The sequence below is a fragment of the Balaenoptera acutorostrata genome, chromosome 17 (genome assembly GCF_949987535.1).
Source record: "Balaenoptera acutorostrata chromosome 17, mBalAcu1.1, whole genome shotgun sequence".
Taxonomy (NCBI): Eukaryota; Metazoa; Chordata; class Mammalia; order Artiodactyla; family Balaenopteridae; genus Balaenoptera; species Balaenoptera acutorostrata.
In genome coordinates, this window is record NC_080080.1 from 19,204,657 (window position 1) to 19,231,643 (window position 26,987).

Sequence of the window (26,987 nt, forward strand, 5' to 3'; positions counted from 1 at the left end):
GGGGTCCATGGTTGAGGATTCTGTCCTTTTTATTCCCTGTCACTCAACTGCCTCCAGGCTCCTACCCACAAAATCCCCTCTGGGGTTTATGAACGTGGATGTAGGAATCACACTGTACTTGTGATATCTGATAATATCGACCATTTATTTTCATTATACTTTTTCTCTATTTTTATTGAGATATAATTGACATATACCATTATATTAGTTTCAGGTTACAACATAACGGTGCATTTGTTATGAAATGATCAACTAGTCCAGTTAACATCGTCACCTCACATAGCTACAAAGTTGTTTTTCTTAAAAATGAGAGCTTTTAAGATCTACTCTCTTAGCAACTTTCAAATATACAACACAGTATTATTAACCATAGTCACCATGCTGTACATTACATCCCCCAGGACTTACCTATAAACTGGAAATTTGTACCTTTTGACCCCTTTCACCCATTTGTCCCACCCAACCACCAATCCCCCCCCACCGACCACCCCCCCCTCTGCCAATCACCAATTTGTTCTCTGTATATATGAGTTTTTTGTTAGATTCCACATTTAAGTGAGATCATATGACATTTGTCGTTCTTTGCCTGACTTATTTCACTTAGCACAATGCCCTCGAGGTTCATTCATTTTGTTGCAAATGGCAGGATTTCCTTCATTTTTATGGCTGAATAAGACTCCATTGTGTATGTGTGTATATGTATGTGTCTCTGTGTGTGTGTGTATGTGTGTGTGTGTGTGTGTATATTTATATACATACAACAAAAATACCACATTTCCTCTATCCATTCATCCATTGATGGGCACTTAGGTTGTTTCCATGTCTTGGCTATTATAAATAATGCTGCAATAAACATGGGGGTACAGAGAGCTTTTCAAATTAGTGTTTTCATTTCCTTTCGATAAATACTCAGAAGTGAAATTGCTGGATCATATGGTAGTTCTACTTTTAATTCTTTTTTAAGGAACCTCCATACTGTTTCCCATAGTGGCTGCACCAATTTACATTCCCGCCAACGGTGCAAGAGGGTTCCCTTTTCTCCACACCCTCTCCAGCATTTGTTATATGTGTTCTTTTTGATGACAGCCATTCTGACAGGTATGAGGTGATATCTCACTGTGGTTTTGAATCACACTATATTGTAATATTTGGCAACAATACTGATCATTTAATACACTTCCTCTCTTATGTTAAAAAATGTAGAAACTTTGAAACCTAGGGAATTATTTCTAGCTTTCTCTTTTCATATCCTTGGGAACTTATTTACTCACCACAATGATACTGATTATGTTACTTTCTGTAGCACTTTCTTTATCTGAATTAGGGCATTTATATACAGTGTTAAAAAATACATCCTGATGGATATCTAATGATTAATTTTAAATGCCTTACTGTGAAGCCTGCTTACCCGCTTGAGAGAAAAAAAATCACAGATGAGCTCCCTACATCTTGGGAACCCTCTTAGAGTAAAAGAGAAGCTTGTCAGAATATAGGTAAGAGGTAGGACTTATGAACCACAATGAAGTCCTGACAGCTTTGGTCCTTAGAGACCCAAAAAAGGCAACCTGACCTTTCTTTTCTGCCTGCGTATCAGTAATATTTTCCCTATGAGTCAAGGGGGTAAGGACAAAGAGGAAACAATGGAAACCTACCTCAGGGAAGATGAATGTGTAATTTAAGCAATTAACACTTTGTTCATCTTCTACTCTGGTAAGCAATCAAAAACATGTAAAATGGCTTTAGCACAACTGACCCTTTCCTGAAATTGAACTCTTTTGATTCTAACTTGGAGGTATCAGATTTCTGCCAGGGCTTCAAACATGCTATTTCTAACAATATAGTTCTTCTCATTCTACCTTATCAGCAGTGCTCTGTTAATTGAAAAACCTGGTAATATATGGGTGCTGGAAGATTTTCCAGCCAGAGACAGTGTGGAAGCAAGCTTCTTCATTCACTTGCAGGTTACAACTTTATTCTTAGAGCTAACCCTCCAGAAGACAGCCAAAAAAGAAGAAAAAAAAGAAAAAAAAGTTAGATTAAGAAAAATACCTAGACAACAGCATTAGATGACTGTTTTCTCTTAAAGCCCTTTAACAACATCTATTTGTCCTTATTCTCATGAGTGCATTTTTTTTTTTTCCCTCAAAGAGATGATGTGCTCACTGAGGGATGGGGTCATGACCTCTCATCTTTGTATCCCCAATATCTGGTAATAAGGAAAGGGCATGAACAAAGGAACAAAGTGTCTTCCCTGAAGGTGATACACTGAACTGAGGGTGGACAGGGCACTAAACAAATGGAGGGGAAGGTGATTTCTAGGCCATGGTTATCATGATGGACCACGCAAGCTAATCCTGGAAAGGAGGTGGGTAAGGACAGTGAGAAGGTGGTGGTATCGATGGGTTACAGGTTCCTGTGGGCTTGAAGAACTCATTAGATCTAAGTACAAGTTCATTAACAATCTTTGTGTCTAGGTTTTTTTTTCTGGACTGTAAAAGCCACGGAGGTTGATGAGTAGAGTTTGAAACCACAAGGCACCAAGAGTCCACTGCAGGGATGGCTAGGTTTGCAGAGATCCAAGCTTCTTCCTTAGGGGTGCAGAGACCCAACAGATCTTTGCATCAGTTGCAATCTGGGGCAGCGCTATCTCCCCCGCTGTTTGCTGTTCAAACCTTCCTTCAGGACTGAGTGTTTCCTCCCAGTGCTGGGACTGCTAACAGCACACAGCCCTCAGACAGCCAACGTTCTCAACTGTCCTTGGAACTCTCTCTCCAAAGAGAGCCGCCTTTCCCCAGGTCACGCCCTCCTCCCAGGGGCAGCCAACATCCAATGACTGATCAAGGTGAGGCTATAAAAGCCTGGCCACCTCACCCCGAGTTGGGACAACTCTCAAACACCATCCCAACTCCAGAGCTCCACGTGGGGCGAGCCGCAGGCTTCACGGAGACTGCATTGCAGCCCAATTCTCCCTCGGTCCAAACCCACGTCCTTCCCATCCACCCAAAGGGTGCCGCCCTCCAAGAGCACAATGTAACAAGATGCTCCCACGCTAGTCTCCCTCTGCCTGAGAATCCGCTTCCCGGGGAAACCCCCCCTGCACCCAGGCCCAAGTCCGCCACAGTCACGGTCAGAAACGGGGCCGCTTCTCAGCCACTCACCAGACTTGGGGTTGCAGAGCACGGGGGGACTGCTGCTGGGGGGGGGGCTGCCGCTGAAGTAGCCGCTGCCGCAGCTGCTCATGCTGCTCCTCCGCACGGCAGACACGATCTTGACCTCCTTGCTGGGGCTGACTGTGGGCCGAGAACACACAGCGTCACCGACGGTGATGGTCTCGGGTCCCCAGAGCACGCACGCAGGCTTTCAGCTGCCAGGTATGGTGAGGCAGGTCACGTGCGCTGGAATAAAGCACTCTGGCCTTGGCATCGGAAAAGCAAGGGTTTGAGTGGCAGCTCTGCCCCTGACAGAATAGCACAGCCTGGGGCCATTCCCTTCGGTTTTCTAAACGTACAGTTTCCCCAACTGTAAAGTGGGAATAACGCCATCTCATGGGACTGGTGCAAGGAGTGGATTATATATTTTAAAGTACTCAGTTACATAAAATATTATTTTAAGAACTACCGAGTCCATGCTAAGCATCCCTGAAAGGATGTAAAGTAAGTGCTGGCGAGACACTTAATGAATTAACAGTGATGATAAGTGCCTCCTGGTTGAAGATTAAATCTTTAATCCCCCAGAGCCACAGAAGAAGGAGATTAAAACAGAGAGCACAACTTCAGGCTTTGAAGGTGTACGTGAGGCAGCAGTTTCAGTGATAAGGTCTCGTTCTCTCCACTGTGGAGTTGGCTGGCTCTCAACAACGGAAAGAGAGCGGGGCATATGATCCAATGAAAGAAACCATGGAGAGCGCCCCGCTCAGTGCCGGGCACATGGGAGGCACAAAATCAATGCTGGCTTTTATGGTGACTATGGTTACTGTATCCTCCTTCTCATCATCACCACTTGCTCACGTCTGCGGGGCCCACTGAAAAACAGGCAAACCTTAGGACCCGCGAAGACGTGAACAGTTCCTCTGCATCTGCAGGAGACTGCAACCTAAGGGACACACAGCTGGTGCGCATCTAAGCACAGGCCTAGGCTCCTGACCCTTGGCTAGTGTTTACTTTCCTGGAATGGCTCTTGGCTCCTTCTCTGCTCCATCCCAGCTGTGTCTGAGGAACCTGGGATGTTGAAGGTTGGGTAGGAGCCAGTATAATATAAGCACTGGGATAAGACAGAACTGGTGCAAGAGCCAGCCCTGTCCATCACTTTCTAGCTGTGTGACCTTGGGTAAGCCACTCAACTTCTCCATGCCTCAGTTTCTTCACCTGTAAAATGGAGATAAGAAAAGTCTTTCCTCGAAGAGTAACAGTGAGAATTAAATGAGAAAATGCATGCAACTAAGCTTGGATCTGGGCCAAGGGCACAGAAAGTTCTCAATACATCTAGTTGTAAGTGTTCTCACGGTCAGCTCCTATTCATAACCAAGACACATTTTCATTTTGCTCTGGGTTTCGGGTGAAGCCCATAACTTCCAAACCTTAGGCCAATCAGTTTCTCAAGTCAGTGTCAAGTTTTCAGAGGAGCTGAAGATATCCTGTTAAGCACCTCACCCACTTACAAAGAATGACACATCAAGTTAACCTTTTCTGGGTGAATAGGATTATTTTATATTATTTTATTTTTTGTTTAAATGGGGTTATCTTTGTGAACATCAGTCATCATTTCTGTCCAGGTTAATTGTCAATATGGGACAGTCTGACCTAACATATAATGTCCCAGGCTGCTGTGCTTTCTGAGCACCTGTGTCTACCTTTCATAGTTTTTTGTTTTTGTTTTTTTTTTTTTTTAAAGGATTTTCTTATTTATTTATTTATTTATTTATTTATTTTTGGCTGTGTTGGGTCTTCGGTTCGTGCGAGGGCTTTCTCCAGTTGCGGCAAGCGGGGGCCACTCTTCATCGCGGTGCGGGGACCGCTCTTCATCGCGGTGCGGGGACCGCTCTTCATCGCGGTGCGCGGGCCTTTCTCTATCGCGGCCCCTCCCGTCGCGGGGCACAGGCTCCAGACGCGCAGGCTCAGCAATTGTGGCTCACAGGCCCAGCTGCTCCGTGGCATGTGGGATCTTCCCAGACCAGGGCTCGAACCCGTGTCCCCTGCATTAGCAGGCAGATTCTCAACCACTGCGCCACCAGGGAAGCCCCTACCTTTCATAGTTTTAATTCGTTCTGTGTGATGGATTGATAATCAGTCGCCTTTTAGTTGTATATGCCCTAAGAAGACTTTATTCATCCTTAAAATATATAGCTTCTCAATGCTGTGACTCAGAAAACTGGATAATTAATGATATGTAAGGATTGTTTGTAAATGAAAAGTAAATAAGGTAGGAGTGAGAGCTTGAGTGGTCTTCTATAATTCAAATACATAGTGTTATAAAACAGACTTCTTAGCATGTATGTTGGCTGAGCAGGAACAATCTGGTTGTATGTGTGTATGGTTTCTTTTGGGGGGAGTAATAAATAAATAAATAAAATTTTGGTTATAAATAAATACAAATTTGCTGGAGAACAGAATTTCACAAAGGTGAGCTACAACTCTGCTATTTCTCAAAAGACAGATATATATGCTCAAACAAACAAGGGAACTGACATACCTGACATAAAACTTGTAGATTTCCGATTGTCATGGCTCTGCTTCCTCAGGCAGAAGGGGCTGTCATGAGTTTCCTGGGAGGAGGGGGATTTTTCATTGAGCAGCTCCATCAGTCTTCGCCTCCGCCGGAAGTTCATTCTGAACTGGTAGAGAAGATTGCTGTCCACAAACGGGTGCTTGTTGGACACTGGGGAGAAGAAACCATAGATGAGGGCTGCCTGGCCACTAATCATTGTAGCCAGGAGACTCCAGCCAACAGGAGCAAAAGTCTTGGGAAAGGGTTTAGTTCTACAGATGTCCCAGGAGCTTGCAGTCCACACATGGTCCCAGATTCTTTCCACATGTCATGCATTTTTAAAATTTGCTAACCAATTCCTCTGGGGGAACTCTGCCTGATCTCACCCCAATCTAAGTTATACTCCTCCTGGTGTTGTCCTGGCTCCTACTTTACCTCCGTCTGAGCACTTGTCACACACACTCTCATCGTCCCTCAACTTCTCTGCCTTTCCCACTAAACTCTAGGCTCTTTGGGGCAGTGATCATGGCTTCATTTAGTCATGTGTCCACTGGGCCCAGCACAGTGCTTGTCCCAGAGCAACACGGCCATTCATTTCTAAACTTTTTATCTTGTGATAATTATAGACTCATGGAGAGTTGCAAAATAATACAGAGACCACATAGTATATGATTCCATTCATATGAAATATCCAGAACAAGGAAATCTATAGACACAGAGTAGACTGGGTGGTTGCCAGGGGCTGGAGGGGATCTAGTGGGTTGGGGATGTTAACTAAAGTGTGAGATTCCTTTTTGAGGGGATGAAAATGGTCTAAAATTGACTGTGGTGATGATTGCATATATCTGTGAATATACTAAAAACCAATGAGTGGTATGCTTTAATATGAGCAAATCGTATGGTATGTGAACTATATCTCAACAAAGCTGCTGAAAAAATCAACAGCAACAAGAAATAGTAGAGAGTCCCTGTGTACTCTTCACCCAGATTCCCCCAATGGTTTCACCTTACAGAAATAACTAAAGTACAATATCAGACAAAGACATTGACATTAGTACAATCTATAGACCTTATTCAGATTTCACCAGTTTTTACATGCACTCATGTGTGTGTGTGTGTGTGTGTGTGTATTTTTAGGCAATTTTATCACATGTATAGATCTCTGTAACCACCACCACACTCAAAGCACAGGACTGTTCCATCATGACAAAGGGACTCCCTCATGCTAACCCCTGATAGCCTCCCACTCCAAATCCTTAATGTCTGGCAACCACTAGTATGCTCTCCACCTCTGCAATGTCACCATTTAGAGAATTTTATAGAAATGGAATCAAACATTATGTAGCTGCTTAAGATTGATGCTAAATGAATGAAAATGGCTATCCAGATAAAGGCTGGTTACTTCCCAAGGAAAATCTACACTTTTGAGCACCTAATCATGCCAGGCCATCAACTCAAAATCAATAATAACAATAGCTAACCCTCATACAGCATTTTCTATGAATTCAGCATTATTTTAAATGCTTTATTTGTATTAATTCCTCTAATTTTAACAACAGCCTGGGGTATAGTTACTGTTACTTTCTTCCTTATTTTTTGATGAAGAAACTGAAGCCCAGAGATATGAGTAAGACCCAAAGAAGACACAGTAAATGGCAGAGGTAGAAATATAACTATAGTACCTGACTCCAGAGTTCAAGTTCCAAATTACTACTCTCAACTGCCTCTCTGAAAAAAAATTCCTGTGCTTCTTTAGTTTCTCATAAAGAACTGAAATAATGTTACATAAAACTGGTAATGTATGGCTACCAGGCTAAATTTACATCCAATTCTACAATACCATTTATACCTTGGGGATCTATTGTGGTCTATTCACAACTTTATATTTTGAGTACTAATCATGGAGTTGTGAAACAGGCAAGACATCAGGCTCCAAAAGCCATGTTCCCAGGTCATTTTGTCTCTGGGAAGTAACCAGGAACCCTGCAAACTGGCCAGCGTCATGCTGAAGTCTCAACCCCCCAAAATTCAAAACAATTGAATAGACTTTACAAAAAAAAAAAATCTAATTAGCACGTGAGAAGAAGCTCAACCTCATTAGTTAATATGGAAATGCAAATTAAAATCACAACGAGATGCCACTTCACACCCACTAGAATCACTAAAATAAAAAGAATGACAGCATCAAATGTCAGTGAGGATATGGAGCAACTGGAACTCTCATTTTGCAGGCAGGAATATAAAATGGTAAAACCAGGTTGGAGAATTGTCTGACAGATCTTATAAAGTTATACACATATCTACCCTATGTCCCCACAATTCTTAGGGATCCACCCACAACAAATGAAAACATATATCGCCCAAAATGTTCATTGCAGCCTTATTCATAATAGCCAAAAACTGGGGACAACATGTCTATCAACAGGAGAATGGATAAGTAAATTGTAGATAAAATGAAACACTACTTGACAATAAAAAGGAATGAGCTGCTGACACATAAAACAACGTGGATTAATATCAAAAGCATAAGTTGAGTGAGAAAAACCAGACACAAAAATCATACACAGAGTGACTTAATTTACATGAGGTTCAAGAATAGAGGAAATTCACATATAATGATAGAAATCAGAAAGGGGAAGGGGAGAGGATTGACTGGAAAGGAGTAGGGGGAAACTTTCTGGGGTGATGAAAATGTTCTATATCTTGTTTTTACATGAATATATACATTGTCAAAATGCACCAAACTAAACATTTAAGATACGTATATTTCATTGTAGGTTAAGTATATGTATGTTAATAAAAAAGAAACAAACAACAACAACAACAAATCTTATAAATGGACTGGGAGACTAGGAACAACAGAGTCTTAACAGGGACTTCCCTGGTGGACCAGTGGTAAAGAATCCGCCTTCCAATGCAGGGGGCACGGGTTCGATCCCTGGTCAGGGAACTAAGATCCCACATACCACGGGCAACTAAGTCCATGCGCCACAGCTACAGAGCCCACGTGCCCTGGAGTCCGCAGGCCACAACTAGAGAGAAGGCCATGCACCTCAATGAAGACCCCACATGCTGCAACTAAGACCCGACACGGACAAAAAAATAAATTAATTAAAAACAAAAACAAAAAATAGAGCTTAACACTGTAAACCCACATTGCCAATATAAGATGCTACATAATGTTAATGCCCAAATAATCATTTGGCTATTAACCACTGGGCATATGGTCAGTCTCAGAAAGGAGTGGTCCTGTTATAGTATAATTTACCCACTTAATGTGCATAGTTCTATATATATTCTAGTCTATAATATATTCACAGAGTTGTGCATCCCATCATCACAATCAATTTTAAAACATTTCCATCACCCCCAAAAGAAACCCAACACTCCTTAGCTATCACTTCCAATCTGTCCATAACCCCTAGGCAACCCCTAGGCAAGCACTAATCAACTTTCTATCTCTGTAGATTTGTCTATGTTGGGCATTTCATATAAAGAGAGTCATATAAGATATGGTCCATTGTGACTTGCTTCTTTCACTTGGCATAATGTTTACAAGGTTTATCCATGTAATGCCATGTATCGGTACTTCACTACTTTTTATTGCCAAATAATATTCCATTGTATGGACATACTATATTTTGTTTATCCATGCATCAGTTGATGGACACTTGAGTTGTTTTCACTTCCTGGTTATAATGAATAATGTTATTAACATTCATATAAAAATTTTTGTGTGGACATATGTATTCATTTCTCTTAGGTTTACAACTAGGAGTAGAATGGCAGGATCATATGGTAACCCTATATTGTATGCCAGATTCTTCTCCAAAGAGGATGCCCCATTTTACATTCCCACCAACAGAGTAGGGGGGTCCTAATTGTTCCACATCCTTAGCGACCCTTGTTATTCTCTAGCTTTTTTATTACACTTGTCCTAATGGTTGTGTAGTGGTATCTTATTGTGATTTTGACTTGCATTTCCATGATGGCTAATAACGTTGAACATGTTTTTATGTGCTTATTGTCTATGTGCCTATCTTCTTTGGAGAACTGTCTATCCAAATCCTTTGTCTATTTTTTAATTGGACTGTCTTTAAAAAAAAGAGATTTATTTTTTAAAGCAGTTTTAGGTTCACAGCAAAACTGAGCAGAAAGTGCAGAGTTCTCGTATACCCTCTGCCCCCCGACATACAACTTTGCTCTACCATCAATTATCCAGAAAGGAACAGATGTTACAACTGATGAATGTACACTGATACATCATTATTATCCAAAGTCCATAGTTTACATTAGGGTTCACCTTGATGTTGAACATTCCACGGATTTTGTCAAATGTATCTACCATTATATTGGGTTGGCCAAAAAAATTCATTCAGTTTTTTTCTGTAAGATGTTACGGTATATAGTATCATACAGACTATTTTTGCTGTTCAAAAAATCCTCTGTGTTCTACCTATTCATCCCTCCTTCCCCCCAACCCAAGGCAACCACTGATCTCTTTACTGTCTCCATAGTTCTGTCTTTTCCAGAAGGTCATATAGTTGTAGCCTTTTAATATTGGCTTCTTTCACTTAGTGATATGCATTTAAGGTTCCCCTAAGTCTTTACATGGCTTGATAGTTCTTTTTGTACTGAATAATATTCCATTGTCTGGATGTATAACAGTTTATCCATTCACCTACTGAAGGACATATTGGTTGCTTCTAAGTTATGACAATCATGAATAAAGCTGCTATAAACATCCATGTGCAAGTTTTTGTGTGAACATAAGTTTTCAACTCCTTTGGGTAAATACCAAGGAACATGATTGCTGGATCATACAGTAAGAGTATGCTTACCATACTGGCAAAATCCCTTGCAAAGTGACTGTACCATTTTCAATTCCCACCAGCAATGAATGAGAGTTCCTGTTGCTCCACAACCTTGCCTGCATTTGTCATTGTCAGTGTTTTGGATTTTGGCCATTCTAATAGGTGTGTAATGGTATCTCGTTGTTTCAGTTTGGAATTCCCTAATCACAGAGGATGTTGAGCATTTTTTCATATGTTTATTTGCCATCTGTATATTTTCTGTCAGAAGGTGTCTGCTCAGGTCCTTGGTCCGTTTTTAAAACCAGGTCGTTTTATTATTGTTGATTTTTAAGAGTTCTTTGTATATTTTGGGCTAACAGTGCTTTTTCAGATATGCCTTTTGCAAATATTTTCAAGTCTGAGGCTTGTCTCCTCATTTTCTTCATGGGTTGTCTTTTTATTATTAAGTTGTAATTGTTCTTTATGTATTCTAGATATAAGCCCTTTATCAGGTATATTATTCACAAATATTTTATCACATTCTGTAAGCTGTCTTGTCATTTTCTTGATGGTATCCTCTAAAATACAAAAATTTGGGGGGACTTCCCTGGTGGTCCAGTGGTTACTTCCCTGCTGGTCCAGTGGTTAAGACTCCATGCTCCCAATGCGGGGGGCCTGGGTTCGATCCCTGGTTAGGGAACTAGATCCCACATGCCACAACTAAGAGCCTGCATGCCCCAACCTAAAGATCCCGCATGACACAACGAAGATCCCGCATGCCGCAGCTAAGATCTGGCACAGCCAAATAATTAAATATTAAAATAGAAAAGTTTTTAATTCTGATGATGTTCAGTTTGTTTTCTACTTTGTTGCTTGTCATGTTACTTTTTTGTTAGTTTTGGTGTCATGCCTAAGAAACTATAATGTCTTTTAAAGTAACAATTTTAAAAACAGTACCTCACATAAACATGAAGAATAGTGGGCTCGGTATGAATTGACAATGCTTCATAAATATATGTCCATGCATGGATGCCTTATCCATGTTATTTACTTAAAGCTGAAATGAGGAAGATGAAAAGAAAATTGGGATGGAAGAATTTATTAGCACCTTTAAATCTAGTTCCAATTTGTAAAATACCTTACATTTCTAATCAAAAAAGTTTTGCATGTCTACATTTAAAAACTGAAAAATATAGAAAGTTTTCATGCCTTTTAAAAAACCAGAATTATCTATCTATCTATGTTGAGCAAAAACAAGGCTGGCAAATACCAAATTTGATGGAGAGGAATATTCTCCACCTTTTGTTCAGTACTTAAATACTGACTCATTGTTATTCATTTATACTGTGAATACCTAGAGGCCAATCATCTGCTCTAAGAGCTAGAAATACTAAGAGAAATTATATAACAAAATCTTACCCTCAATAAGCTTATAGTCTGGGACTTCCCTGGCAGACCAGCGGTTAAGACTGTGTACTTCCACTACAAGGGGCGTGGGTTTGATCCCTGGTCGGGGAACTAAGATCCTGCAGTCGGCATCGCAGCCAAATAATAATAATAATAATAATAATAATAATAATAATAATAATAATAATAATGACAACAATAAAAATAAAATAAAACCGCTTCATTAAAAAAAAAAAGCTTATAGTCTAGCAAAGGCAATAAAACATGCTCACATATAACAAAAGTACAAGATGGAAATTTCAACAATCTTAAGGAAATTATATATAAAGTGCTATGGAAATTCAAAGGAGAGATTATCTTCAGGCTGTGGGTGAAACAAGATTCATTAAAAATCGACATCATCTAAAAAATACACACATATATGAAGCTTATTTGGGAACATGGAAGAAAAACCCAAATCAACAATCAAATCCAAAGAGTTAGAATATAAATGTTCAACACAGCTTAACAACAAAGACCCTTAGGTAGAAAGGATGGCTCAGCATTCTCTTTCTCTCTTACTGTTTTTCACCTTCACTTGAAGAAAGTGAGGAAATACGCCCAGTTACTTAGTGGCAGAGGCAGCATTAGCGCCATGCTCTCTGACACCAAGTCCAAAGATTCTTCCATTACTCTGTGACATATCTCAGGTGGTCAAATGTTGAGTTTTATGTTGACTTCTGTGGTGGGTGGGCTGTCATCTCAGCCCACCAGGGTTTAATAAAAGCCTGAGTGTCTACTGATTGCCATCTCTAACCTACTCTGCTGAAGTCTGTTATAATTACGCTAGTAGCTCACTTACTATATGCCACTGTACTAACTTTACAAATATTATACAATACCGTCCTCACAATCACTCTGTAAGTGATTTACAGTGCAAGAATTGAGACTGAAGTTACTTCAGTAACTTCCCCAAGGCCACACAACTTTGGCTTCTGATCCCAAAGCAACATGTCTACTTAGAAACACAGGCCACAAGAGATTGGAAAAGACTCTAAAGTTATAGTAAAATGTCACCTTATCCAACACTCAACTTCCATGTTCATCACAGAGTACATTTTTATTTTCTTTCTGTCACCCATACACCTAGCGATCGGCAGTCTTTTTGTGACACTTACCACACTGTAGTGTAATATGGGTTTATTTGGTTGGGGGAGCACATCTCTTTCCCCAACTAAGTCACTCTGCTTGAGAGCCTGGGCTGTGTCTTAGTCATTGTGGCATCCTCAAACCCTAGACTACTACATGTTTGGGTCAGAGTAGGTGCTCTGAAAATGGCTAGAAGTGAATTGTCCATGGTGGGTAGACAAAGGGATAAGAAGCACATCCAGAATACAGCTAACTTTGAACTATCTAGTGGCTAGTTATGTAGCAACCAGTCAATCTGTGGGCTCATGGTATGTCATGAAGAGTGTGCTGGGCCATGGGGAAATTGCAACATTATGGACAATGCATTTAGTTTTTCCTAAAAATAAGTATATTCCATTTAAAGGCTTTCATTTATTCTAAAATTATATCATCACGACTTTTTTGTTGTTCATTCACCCACCCATTTATTCAACTAACGTTTATTGAGTCAGGATGACTATATGCCAGGTACTTTTCTTGCCCAGTGTTTTATGAAATTATGGTAAAAACAGAAGTTCTTTTTTTAAGTATTCATTCTTGGCAAAAATTTCTTTTTGGACTGTGATATTCAAAAATTCTATAAACCACTAGGAAAATAATCTAATATAATGTATTAAGAATCACATTAACCCTTTTATCAAGAATGTTTACTGGTTCAACAGCCTCTTTGGGTATTTCACAAACAGAATCACATCCCTTCTAGGTCAACACCAGCAAATGCAATCTAGGGTTGCGACTGTATTTACCATCCACATTTGCTAATGAATAACTCTTCTGGTTACATGAATATCATGGGTCCCTATCAAGAGAGTACACCCTGCCAAAATTTAACTTAATGATTCATATAGGTGTTTCACAATCTTTAAATGGTGATAAACTATTCACTTCAGCTAAATGAATGATGTCGGCCACAAAGACAAACACGTCTAACTCAGTGATAATTCTGCATGTTCTCAGGAAATAATACATTCTTGCATTCAGGAGATGCTAAATACATCTTGAACCAAAAGATAAGCCAATTATACTTTGATACGATGTCTACAAATAGTAGCTCTTTCAATAGTCAAATTTTTACATAAATTTAGTACATTACTACATTCCATAATACTATAATACGGGACTTCCCTGGTGGCGCAGTGGTTAAGAATCCACCTGCCAATGTAGGGGACATGGGTTCGCTCCCTGGTCCAGGAAGATCCCACATGCCGCAGAGGAACTAACCCCGTGCGCCACACTACTGAGCCTGAGCTCTAGAGCCTGTGAGCCACAACTACTGAAGCCGGTGCCCCCTAGAGCCCGTGCTCTGCAACAAGAGAAGCCAGTGCAGTGAGAAGCCCGCGCACCGCAATGAAGAGTAGCCCCCGCTCACCACAACTAGAGAAAGCCTGCACACAGCAACGAAGGCCCAACATAGCCAAAAATAAATAAATAAATAAATAAATAAAAATTTAAAAATGAATATACATGAAAAATAAATAAATAAATAAGAACATTCAATTTTTAAAAATTGCACTTTTGTTATTTTACAACCACTGTTGTTGTCTTTACTGTGACCGTCATTTGCTGATGATATACTGCCATGTGACTTACGGGAATTCAATTTTGTGAGACACTACATTTAATGCCCCACTTCAATTTTCAAGGACTTATTTGGGTGTTAGGGCCTCGGGAGCAGCCACATGAAGGTCTCCAGGCGTTCATCCTCCAGCTGTGTGTCTGGCGCAGATGGAGTCAAATTCTTCCCTCAGAAGAGAGAAGTGACAATTGCATGTGTTACTTGCATTGTTTTCAATGAATTATTTGGCTTTTAAAAGGATTCTTTATTTTTTTCCCCTCTCATTAAAAGTTTAATAACATGAACAGAGTTTCATACATTTGCTTCCTCTGTGAGTCTACCCCTAGGTATAACAAAGATAATCATAGCTACAAAAGCTAAGAGTGCAGGTAGACAGCCATATTATAGCATCAATCAATCACACGTGACATCATTCATTTATTCAACCGAGTACCTAGTAAGTGACACGCAGGATCCCAGCATCCTGATTGGAATATGACACCTTCGTCTGCTCAGCCTTTCAAGCTCATGAATACCAAAGTCTTCTAAAAGAGACATTGCTTCATATAAGCAGAAAGCAGTTAAGTTGGGACTTCTCTGAAAACTCTCTTAATGTTAAATAACTTTTAGAAAACAGTATCATGCAATGAAAAGCAAAGGTTCTAGAGTCATAAGAGCTCGGTTTTGCTCCCAGTTCTGCCACCTTTATGAGCTGAGTGATTAGGGCAACTTACTAAATTTAAGCCTCAAATTTTTTGCATAGTTTTGCTGTGAAGAAGAAATGGGATAATTTACATAAGAGATTTGAAATGGTATCTGACATATAGTGTTTTAAGTGTTCTTCTTCTCAGACTCCTAAAGATTGACTTTAGCTTTTGGTCACTTAAGTTCTTGCACAGAACCCATTTCTTCTGTCTTTTCTGCCCTTCTTTTAAGAACCTTTTGCCCAGCTCCCACGAGCAGTTCTGTCATCTCTCACTTGAGAAAAATATGAAATCTTAACCAGATGTCCAGTTCAAGTTTGGCAAGTATCCCACTGGATAATAATTAAATCTCAGAAGTCAAAGAAAAGCGAGAAATAGAGGAGTGAGTTAAGACACAGGAAGTTTTAAGAATTAGTTTAAGAAAGCCAAAGATTTCTTTTGTTTAGCCATAAATTACATATGTAGAGTCTCAAGAAATAAAAATGGCTGAAGGATATACAGTTTATATTCCAGAGAGAGAGATGCATTGATTCTTTCTATACTTTAACATGACACTCTCCAAATGAAATGCAAAAAATCATTTGCTACATAAGCAAGTTGCTCTTTGTTAAACACAGAAAAAATACCCTAAGAGCTAAGGGGAAATAAATTAAAGAGAAGGAAAGAAAAATCAAGGAGAACAGTGACTGGTGTCTCTAAATCTTGAGGTCATTCCAGGTCTTCATTTCCTAGATCCCAATGCTATACAGGACCTATATACTAGAGTAAGTGTTGTGACATATATAATTTAACAAATTTCAATCTTTGCTCCTTGAGAATATATATATTTTTTAAGATGGGCACATCAGCATTGTTTGCAGCTACACAAACTTGGAACCAAAATTGATGTCTAGCAATAGAGGAATAGTTGACTGAATTGCTCCTGGAGAAGATTAATCTCTAAGCAGGAGGAAGTAAGGAGAGACAATGTTCAACTCAGTATCTACTGTTCTAGTTGTGCTTTTATCACAGCTGTAATTGAAAACTGACAACTTCTTACTCATCCAATTTATAATTTCTGGGACTTTCCAAGCATTCTCTTTTTATGGGTGGAATTCTCTAGGGGCTTGGCTTGGCTTAGGATTAAGTGAGACATAAAACAAGAGGAAAAGCAGAAATAGCCAGAAAGCTGAAGCAATGTAAATACAAGACAATCTTATTGCTTAGGGAAATGGGGGCTTTAGAAGCACTAAACTCCCAATGTTGATATTTGGTAAAAGAAAACAGATCCCTATTCACTGTGTGCCTTCACTTTTTGTTTTTTTAATTAATTTATTTATTTAGTTTTGGCTGAGTTGGGTCTTCATTGCTGTGCGTGGGCTTTCTCTAGTTGCGGCGAGCGGGGGCTACTCTTCGTTGTGGTGCGCGGGCTTCTCATTGCGGTGGCTTCTCTTGTTGCAGAGCACGGGTTCTAGGTGCGCGGGCTTCAGTAGTTGAGACACACGGGCTCAGTAGTTGTGGCTTGAGGGCTCTAGAGTGCAGGCTCAGTAGTTGTGGCACACGGGCTTAGTTGCTCCGTGGCATGTGGGATCTTCCCGGACCAGGGCTCGAACCCGTGTCCCCTGCATTGGCAGGCAGATTCCTAACCACTGCGCCACCAGGGAAGTCCTCCTTCACTTTTCAGAAAGCATGAGGGGAACGTCATGGAGTCTACCAAAATAATAAAGTGACATAGTTCAGATATATTCTTTTGGTAGATACATTTTTTTCCCTTATAAATTATTAGGATGAGTTAGCAAAGCAAGGAATTTTTAAAAGCTGATTATCTGAAAGAAGGAGAATTGGCTTCTATTCCATTCACACATATATTCTAAGGATGAATATAAAAACTTATCATCTTAAGCCCTATAAGTTCCGCTGAATATAAGACATTTTAGGCTACTTATCTAGCTGGAGAGAGGAAGATCACATACTTGCATCCATCCTTGAAATGTCTGCTGGCAGATGACATAACACAACAGACATCATGAAATAAGTAACTGAATCCAGCAGTGTGATAAGAAAGTAAGAAGGTGGTGGTGAGGAGGGGGGAGGGGGAAAGAATATGTGTACATCAACTGTCCCCTGAATAGCACTTCATCAGAACTTTTAAAAAGTTTTAGAATTTAGAAGAGTCAAAAGAGGGCTTAGACAGGGAAATAAGGATAATGATTATTATAATGGGGAAGAAAAAAGACCAGCAAAGGGTGAGGCTGAGGGGGCTGTGACTAGTCCTGCAAGTTGGGGTCAAAGCTAAAACGTATTCAAGGTCACCTTCCAGGCAGAAGACCCTCCCTGGCTGTGATTAACATCGTTATCATCAGAACATCACACAGCAGCAAAGGTGGGCATGGCTCACCACTTCACCCAGTGTGCGATGGTGGGTGAAGGATCTTTCTGGGCCATCAAGGATGTCACTCCATCCTACCACTGGCTCCATTTCCTCTTGTTTTCTTTTTTATATCCTACTGATCCTTATAGCTCCTCCTGAAAGGACATGAGCACCTACAGACATTGCTTAAGAGGACTGACAAACTTTAAGGATTAAGAGGTGGCAGATGGGCTTCCCTGGTGGCGCAGTGGTTGAGAATCTGCCTGCCAATGCAGGGGACACGGGTTCGAGCCCTGGTCTGGGAGGATCCCACATGCCGCGGAGCAACTGGGTCCGTGAGCCACAATTACTGAGCCTGCGCGTCTGGAGCCTGTGCTCCACAACAATAGAGGTCGCAATAGTGAGAGGCCCGCGCACCGCGATGAAGAGTGGCCCCTGCTCGCCGCAACTAGAGAAAGCCCTCGCACAGAAATGAAGACCCAACACAGTTAAAAATAAATAAATTTATTTAAAAAAAAAAAAAGAGGTGGCAGATTTAGTCCTCAGACATTTGCGTTAATAAAAGGCAAATAAATTCTGCCTATGAAACTGCTGCCCCTTCCCTGCCAACAAAAGCTTTCAGCTGTTTCACACGTCCAGGTATGGATTTGCACTCTTTTGCCTCCCTGCCCCTGCTAGGTCACAGTCCTACAGAGTCCAAGCAATTTATGTCACTTAGTATGCTGCATATTAAAAAAAGTGTCAAAACTAAAATATATAAATATTATGCTTTTTAAATCATGTGTCTGTTGGAAAATACGAATCGAGCATTAATTACAACAGAAGATGAAAGCTATTCTTTCAAGAAAATCTAAACTGTACTTAAAGCCATTAACTACCCATCTCAAACCATCCTAAAGGGATGCAGGAGTTGAAAGAGCTCTGTTTTCCAAAGCAGCACAAGTCCTTGATTCGAGAAGGTTAGGCAATTGTGTTTAAGCACCTATGCCACACAAGGACAGTTAGGTGCCTGGGATACAAAACTCTTCAAAAGGCAATACCAACAGTGAGTCAGAGAACTAAAATAATTACTTCCTGAGGACTGACAATATTAAGAAGAGGATATGAAAGCAGGAAACTGATTTTAGGGCATAAAGTTCTATGAATTGATATTACTAAAACAAAACACTTCATATACACAAAGTTAGAACCCAATTACACTTATTTAATTGGTTGAAGGGAGGAAAGGAGATAGAAAAGAAGAAAAAGGATCCAAATAACTTCAGTAAGATTGCAGAAAAGACGAAAATCAAAACATGACATTGTAATTGTACGGGTTTCTGCTGCTTCTGTGTCTTACTGCTAGAAAAGTAAAGGTAATAAAAATATGGAAGGTCAAATTATATTTTATTCTTCTCTATGCATCTTTAAATAAAAGCTGGGTGCATTCCAAAGCCTAGAACCTCATGTTGTTAGTGATAAAATTCAGAACAGAGAGTATGTTTTTCAAAAATGAAGTTGTTTTTCAGAGACTAATTCATATTGTAAGTGCAGAGAGGTCTGAAAATAAATTTACTTTGTCTGGCAAATGGAATCCTTCATATGCATAATTCAATGAAAGAAATCTGTAACTCTGTTCTAGAGCCTTTGGAATTGTTGGCATAAATCCAAGGGCCTTCAGTGTTGATTTATTTTTAAAAGTATATATTCAGCATAGAGTATGTATAAGATATTAAGACCAGCAATGGATGAGGCCATTAAATGTATATTAATCTCTACCCACCAAGGCATCTGATGATGAGGATATATTGATGATAACAATAATAAGAGTAGCAATCAGCTAACATTTACTAAGTGGTACACATGGCATGATTATATCATTCAGTTCTCAAAGCAGCAGAGAGAGCTATTATAATTATTCGTATTTTACAGATGAGATTACACAAGGTCAACTTGCCCAAGGTCCCATAGTCATTAACTGGAAGATCCAAGACAGAAGCATTGACAGATTAACTCTGAAACCCCATCCCTTAATCTCCTCACTAGACTGTCTCCCGTCCCATAATAATGCCAAACGGGGAGGCAGATGAGCTTACAAACACCAGAAAACAGTCTGCTTTTTCCTCATTTATTTCTGTCGCCAGGTAACAGAAGACAATTTGGCTGGGCATGTTTTCTACAAAATTCTTCACCAGGGTAAAATGTTGATTACCTTGGAATTGTTTATTAAAAGGACAAAGCGACAGCATGGTAAACACCCCTCTGCCTACAGATGGTCTTGGGTTGAACACTGGCTTCACTCTTCACTAAGTTACTTAACCTCCCTGAACTTCAATTTTATTCATCCGTAAAATGAGTTGAAGAGGTAATGAAACAACATAGGTAAAAGGCTTATTAGAGTGTCTGGTACATAGAAGCATTCAATTAATGTTAGCCATGTGTGGGCTTCCAATTGAGGGCCCACCCAGGTGTCAGTGCCCAAAGGATACCTTTCTAATCCTTTTCAGACTTCACCTATGTAAGGAAAGCTTCTGGCAGCAACTCTAGGTGGTCTGTGGGAAAAGAAGGCAACCTACCTAAACCAGATAAATTCAGCACGGCCAACAACATAGAGAAGTACATCCAATGTGATGCTGGAGGTATCAGAATAAATCCTACTCAAAACCACTAGCTGTGAAAGCCCACCAAAGCCTTATTCCCAGATGACATCTTCTTACCATTCCCAGAAAGGTAACCGTATAACCTGTGGGTGCTTTAGTGTACAGTAATTTATCAGGTGTTCCATATGAGACCGGAGAGACTAGGACCCTTGAAGGAGGAAGAAGCAGACGTTCAGAAAAGGAGGATGTCAGTGGTGAGATTTAGCAGCTTTAAAAAAAAAAAGTCTCCATATATTTCTATATTATTTATACTTGTACTCATCTTAAACAAAAAAGGAAAATAGGAAACACCTCACCTACTTTTTTTCCCAGTAAACTTTGTTTTAAAATAATTTTAGATTTATAAAAAAAGCTGTAAAGATCATACAGACAGTTCCCATATGTCCTTCACCCAGCACCCCCTGATGTTAATATAACCATGATACATCAGTCAAAACTAAGACATTAATATTTGTACATCCACCTGCTTCAAATCTACCTTAGAGCTACCAGGAGCTCAGTGTGAGGACAGAGGAAACAAACCGTTCCTTGGAAGCCCATGTTTCAGAGGGAAGGTCACTTAGTTACTTAATGAAAAAGACATTTGTCCTTGTGGCTGACAATGCTAGCTGCTTGTCCAAAACCCATTTTCCCTTTCTTCCTCCTTTATTATTTGTACAGGGCAGCAGTGTGCCTGGCTAACAGCATTAGATTCACTGATTGCCATCCCGGGAACGAGTCCATGTTGACACAGATCTGGCCCGTGTAATGTCGGTAGAAATCTCTGGGAAAGGTGACTCTTCCTAAATAAAGAGGAACCTCTCTGTTCAAGCAGGCATTACTACATTTTCTCTTATTTGTAGCAAAACACAATTCTGTTATTGTTCCAAACTCAGGTCTGGACACAGAAATCAAAGGCTTAAAAAACAAACACTTTCTGTTTATCTGCAGCCCACACCTTGTAACAAACTATGCTTTACTCAGAAGCCAAGACTGATTAGACAGAAAGTCTTACAGGCAGAAGATATGCCTTCCAGCAGCTCGGCTCTGATTCCCTGGTGACAGAAGTGGTTGTGGACAATCCCTGGGTTTCAGTGTTTCCATCTGCGGAATATAAATTACAATAACTTCCTTTAACCAAAGCAAGTGAAATTAATAAATATATGGGAAGCCACAGCTCTCTGGAAGACAGGGTTGAAATGATGCCCGTGCACCATGAATAAATAATATTGTTCTGCTGTCAGCAAAAATCCAAAGGCTCCCATGACAAAGACTAGGAATTTAAGAAAGGGCTCCTGAACTTGGGTTCGTATACTGGATAAGCCCATTCTGAGCAAAAAGAGAACTGCTGAGTTCAGATCCAGTCCAAATGATCTCAGTCAACAATTTCTGACTTGTGGAAATATTAAAAATATTTAATCAAAGGAAATATTTAAAAAATCAGAGAAAAAAGAAAACATGACTGTGAAATCACTGAGCTAAAGAAGAGAGAAGAGGGACTTCCCTGGCAGTCCAGTGGTTAAGACACCTCACTTCCACTGTAGGAGGCACGGGTTCAATCCCTGGTTGGGGAACTAAGATCCCACATGCCGCATGGCAAAAAATAGGAAAAAAAGTAAAAAAGAGAGAGAGAGAAGAATTGTTGCCATTCCAGAAACTTGTGTGGCTGGCACCCAGGTTTACTTGGGTGTCCAAACGGGTACAGCAAAATAGAGATACCAAGGTGCTTCCTCAACACAAACTTTCAGGCATTTCAGCCATCGGGGAACAAAGATCTCAACAAAGATCTCTGAGCTAAGGGGCTGAAAAATGGAATACACACTCACTGGGATACCACCATACTCTGTGCTGGTTTCCAAAAGGTCTAGAGCTTTGCTCTCCAGAATGGTTGACAAGCACCAGAAATGTGGCAAGGAGCTCTAAGTGTAAAATACACACTGGATTTGGAAGATTGAATATGAAAAAAAAGAACATAAAATAGCTGATTGCTATTTTCCATATTGATTATATTTTGAAATAACATTTTGGAGATAATGAGTTAAATATATATTATTAAGGTTAATTTTACCTGTTCCATTTTACTCTCACTGCGGCTATTAGAAAATTTAAAATTACATATATGGATTGCATTTGTGGCTTTCATCCTATTTCCATGGAAAATAGGATCAGTCTAGAGGCTGGTACCTCATAGAAGCAGATCAGCTAACCAACAAAGAAGTTCATCCCTTTACGTGTAGCACTTTGAGAGCCATTTGTCCTAGAAGATAAGTCTTATCCTGAGCTCCTGACAGCCAAGTGGTCAAAAGTTGTTGGTATCGCTGTCTGCTTCCCCCCCCCACACACTATCTCCCCATCCTATTTCCTTCATTTTGATGAGGAAGTACATTATGTTCCCACTTGACAGGAATCCTCGCTTGAGGTTATGCTCCCAGCAACTGTGGAAGAGGACTTCAGAGAGACAGGAGTGGTTTTGCCAGTGGCCAAAACCAATACCCAGACCCCCTTCTTTGGCCTGGTGGTTTTGGTCATTTCCAATCAGACTGAAACCTAGGCCACAGCTAAGGGAGTGGCTAAAATAAAATGGAAGGAATATAGACTCTGATATGCAGGCCTTCCTCGGGTGGAAGGAGAGAGGAGAGGGGCTGGGCTCCTTGTTGGGTCAAATGTCATTACTGGGACAGAGAGGAAGAAAGTGAAGGGGACCTTTTCAGAATAAAGTTAGATAAAATGTTAGAGACTTAAAAATGTTATGTCAGTTTAAAAGTAATATATATAAGCAATTTTACAAAATGATTACTCTCCATTTTAGATTAAAATTGCTTATGATATTAATAAATGTATTTTTCCAACTGTAATAAGGATGTGTGTGTGTGTGTGTGTGTGTGTAATCCCTTCTTAAATTTTAACTTAATACTGTTCTATAGTCACATTGATCAGAGTTTACATATGGTCGGGTTTTTTTTTTTTTACAATTTTTTAATTCATTTTTTTAATTTTTAAATTTATTTATTTATATTTTTGGCTGCATTGGGTCTTCGTTGCTGCACGCAGGCTTTCTCTAGTTGCAGCGAGCGGGGGCTACTCTTCGTTGCGGTGCGAGTGTTTCTCATTGCTGTGGCTTCTCTTGCTGTGGAGCACAGGCTCTAGGTGCGCGGGCTTCAGTAGTTGTGGCTCACGGGCTTAGTTGCTCTGCGGCAAGTGGGATCTTCCAGGACCAGGGATTGAACCCGTGTCCCCTGCATTGGCAGGCAGATTCTTAACCATTGTGCCACCAGGGAAGTCCCATTTTGCTTTTTACTTGAAGTACAGTTGATTTACAATATTGTGTTAGTTTCAGGTGTACAGCAAAGTGATTCAGTTACACATTTTTTTTTCAGATTCTTTTCCATTATAGGTTATTACAAGATATAGTTTTCTGTGCTATACAGAAAATCTTTATTGCTTATCTATTTTATATATTTTTATTGGTGTGTATCTGTTAATTCCACACTCCTAATTTATCCTTTACCCTCCCTACCTCTTCCCTCTTTGGTAACCACAAGTCTGTTCTCTATATTTGTGAGTCTGTTTCTTTTCTGTAAAGAATTTCATTTGTATTGTTTTTTAGATTCCACATATAAGTGATATCACATAATACTTGTTTTTCTCTGACTTCCTTCGCTTAGTATGATAATCTCTGGGTCCAACTATGTTGCTGTAAATGGCAATATTCCATCCTTTTTTATGACTGAGTAATAGTCCAGTGTGTGTGGGTGGGTGTGTGTGTGTGTGTGTGTGTGTGTGTACCACATCTTCTTTATCCATTCATCTGTCAGTGGACACTTAGGTTGCTTCCATGTCCTGGCTATTGTAAATAGTGCTGCTATGAACATCAATGTGCATGTATCTTTTCAAATTACAGTTTTCCTCTTTTCTGGGTATATGCTCAGGAGTGGGATTGGTGGATCACATGCTAATTCTATTTTTAGTTTTTTAAGGAACCTCCATACTGTTCTCCATAGTGGCTGCACCAATTTACATTCCCACCAACAGTGTAGGAGGGTTCCCTTTTCTCCACACCCTCTCCAGCATTTATTTGTAGACTTTTTCGTGATGGCCATTCTGACCAGTGTGAGGTGATACCTCACTGTAGTTTTACATATGGTCAGTTTTATACCTAATAATCACTCCATGGTATCAACAGACTTCAGCTTGTCGATCCATTTCTGGCAGAAGAGGGGACGAGGGAGCAGGGCGGAGGCAGATAGAAAGAAGGAGCGTCTCCAAAGGACTATAGGCCGGGACACAAAAGACAACCCAGTCACACTGCCTGAGACAAACGTATCAGCTAAGAAAAACTGAGTTAAAGTGAGTGGCTAAGACTCGAGAGCCCTAAGTGGCGGGTGGGAGATTTTCTAGAGGAAGAACTAAGAGAGACCTCAGTGTGGCAAAGATGAAACGGCTGTGAGAATAATCATCATAACTGCTCAAGGAGAGCCTGGGTCCCACACAGGAATCCTTGCCCAAACTCCTAGCCTCCCAGCTGAGAAAGAAGCTCCCTCAAGATTGACACAGGGTCAGAGTTAGAAAAAAGAGAATGGAGGCAGTCTGTCCTTAAAGGAGAACCTCTTAACTTTTTGCCCCCACTGCCCCCAATCTCCCCTTGAGGGCTGTGGTCAAGCTCATGTCCATCAGTAACCAGGAGTGAACACCACCGTGCTTCTTGACCAGGAGGAGAGGGAAGGGGCACATTGGAATCAGCAGTCTGAACTGTCCATTCCACCCGGGAGATCCTGACATATTGTTCTTTTAATAAACTGGAGACCCCAGCCTCCATGTCCCTCCAAAAATGACCACCGAAACCCAGCTGAGTCCTTAAATTACCATGTAAGGCCAGGAGACGGCATACTTTCATAAACTTCAACTGCACAGAGATCGTGTGCATGTTTGAAGGCTTCCTTGTGCCGCTTTAACAAGGTCACATTTGGGCAAACTGAAGACCATGTACTGCAGCGGCCACTGGCCCACAGGCTGTCAGGAGCAAGGCAGGAGTCGGTAGGGGCCCAGGCTACAGAGCCACAGTCTGTATCTAGAGGATCAGTTTCTGGACACCTGACAAAAGCTATACTGATGTCAACTAAGGAAAGAAATATTTACAGTTATGACACTGTTCACAAAAGACCTCTATTCTTTGCACATAACACCCTTCTTTTGGAAGATTACATAAGATGAGGCATCTCTCACTCCTTTCATACTTTCTAAAAGTCAAGGCTTTGTGTAGCTACAGACCTGTTGTCCTTCAACAAAACCAATACTATATTGTGTGCCAAAGTATTAGCCTGTGACTTTACCAAGGAAACCTGTTTCCTTCTGTTTGCATTGTAACAGCATGCTGGCTGTGTCCGTTTTTCTTCCTGCTTTGGATTCAGCTATAATAAAAAGTAAAACAGAGCCAAAGCCTATCAGAGGGCACAGTAGGAAAATTCCCAGAAATTTTATATTGAGAAAGGAAAAAGTTACAGTAGATAACAGCTGCTGATAAAGATGACACTTGAAATATTAATTATTGAAAGCAGATTGAGGAAATATCCTACCCGATCTTTATTTTCTTCTATTCAGAGTATAACATTTAGGAGCTAAGAATGATTATGCTCATGGCAAATGCTTAAATACTGTCATCTAAAGCAACAGGGAAAATAATATCAAGTGAATTGATTTAGGGGGAGGATTAAATGAACTAACAGCAGGAAAGGACGGCTTATCTGTTGCTTTCGCCTGCCCAGCCTGCCTTGTGGCAACAGAACTTTCAAAAAAAAAATTTTTTTTCTTTGGGTGGAACAATGACCCACCACCACTTGGTTAGTCTGTCAGTCAAAGGGCCCTGCCTATCCCGGGGGCAAGAGGTGGGCATGTGACCCAGACTCAGCCAATCAGTGTTGTTCTCTAGAGTTTAGTCTCTGGAGAGAGGGACAGCATAGGCAGAAAATAGCTAGCACTGGTTTCTTAGCTGTAGGTGTCTGAGAGGGATTGCCCTTCATCACTAGTTCCTGGCAACTGGATCCCCAAGAGCTGCTCTAGTTCTTCTCCAGGCAGCTTGGCTTTCCAGTGCTTTAACTATTAGTTAGCTCTGCCATATATTTGAAGCAAATGATGATTGAGGCTGCTTATATTCAAAGAACTCTAGCTGGTATAAACACCCAGCTCTGTGCCTGGCAAATGGCAAATCCTCAGAAAGTGGTCACTACTGTCGTTCATTCGTTCAACACATTTTTTACTGAATAGCTAATATATAAGTGCCAAGCCATGGGGGATACAGAGACAAGAAAACAAATCCTTTTTTTTTTTTTTGGCTGCATGGAGCAGTATGCAGGATCTAGATACCAAACCAGAGATCGTACCAGTGCCCCCTGCCATGGAAGCATGGAGTGCTCACCAATGGACCACCAGGAAATTCCCAGAAAACAAATTCTCTGTCTTCAAAGCACTTATATTCCAGCTAAGGGTAAAGAAACACTAAGATACTGGGTACCACCTGTAACAGAAAAATCTAAATTTTGTTGGTGGCGAGGAGTTACCAAAAGCAAAAGCAGGAGAGGATAGTCTTGATGGGGAGGAAGAAAGGGCAGGCAAGCAAGGGTAGGGTGCCATTGACAAAGACTCTCTCCTTTCCAGACTTTAGGCAGGTTTCTCTGAGCCCTCATTTACATTTTT

General features: G+C 40.5%; 1 protein-coding gene across 10 annotated transcripts in view; it reads right to left on the reverse strand.

Moving 5' to 3' along the window:
• DEPTOR (DEP domain containing MTOR interacting protein) overlaps positions 1-26,987 on the reverse strand; it is a 148,826-nt gene that overhangs the window by 44,443 nt on the left and 77,396 nt on the right. For all 10 annotated transcript variants that reach the window (XR_009005794.1, XR_009005795.1, XR_009005797.1 and 7 more), the window contains 2 exons: positions 5,689-5,874; positions 3,159-3,290 (listed from right to left, as the gene is read on the reverse strand). Coding sequence is in view for 6 of the 10 variants with exons in the window: in XM_007188832.3 (XP_007188894.2) it covers positions 3,159-3,290; positions 5,689-5,874 (318 nt within the window). In the remaining 4 variants the exon portion in view is untranslated. The remainder of the gene's footprint in view (positions 1-3,158; positions 3,291-5,688; positions 5,875-26,987) is intronic.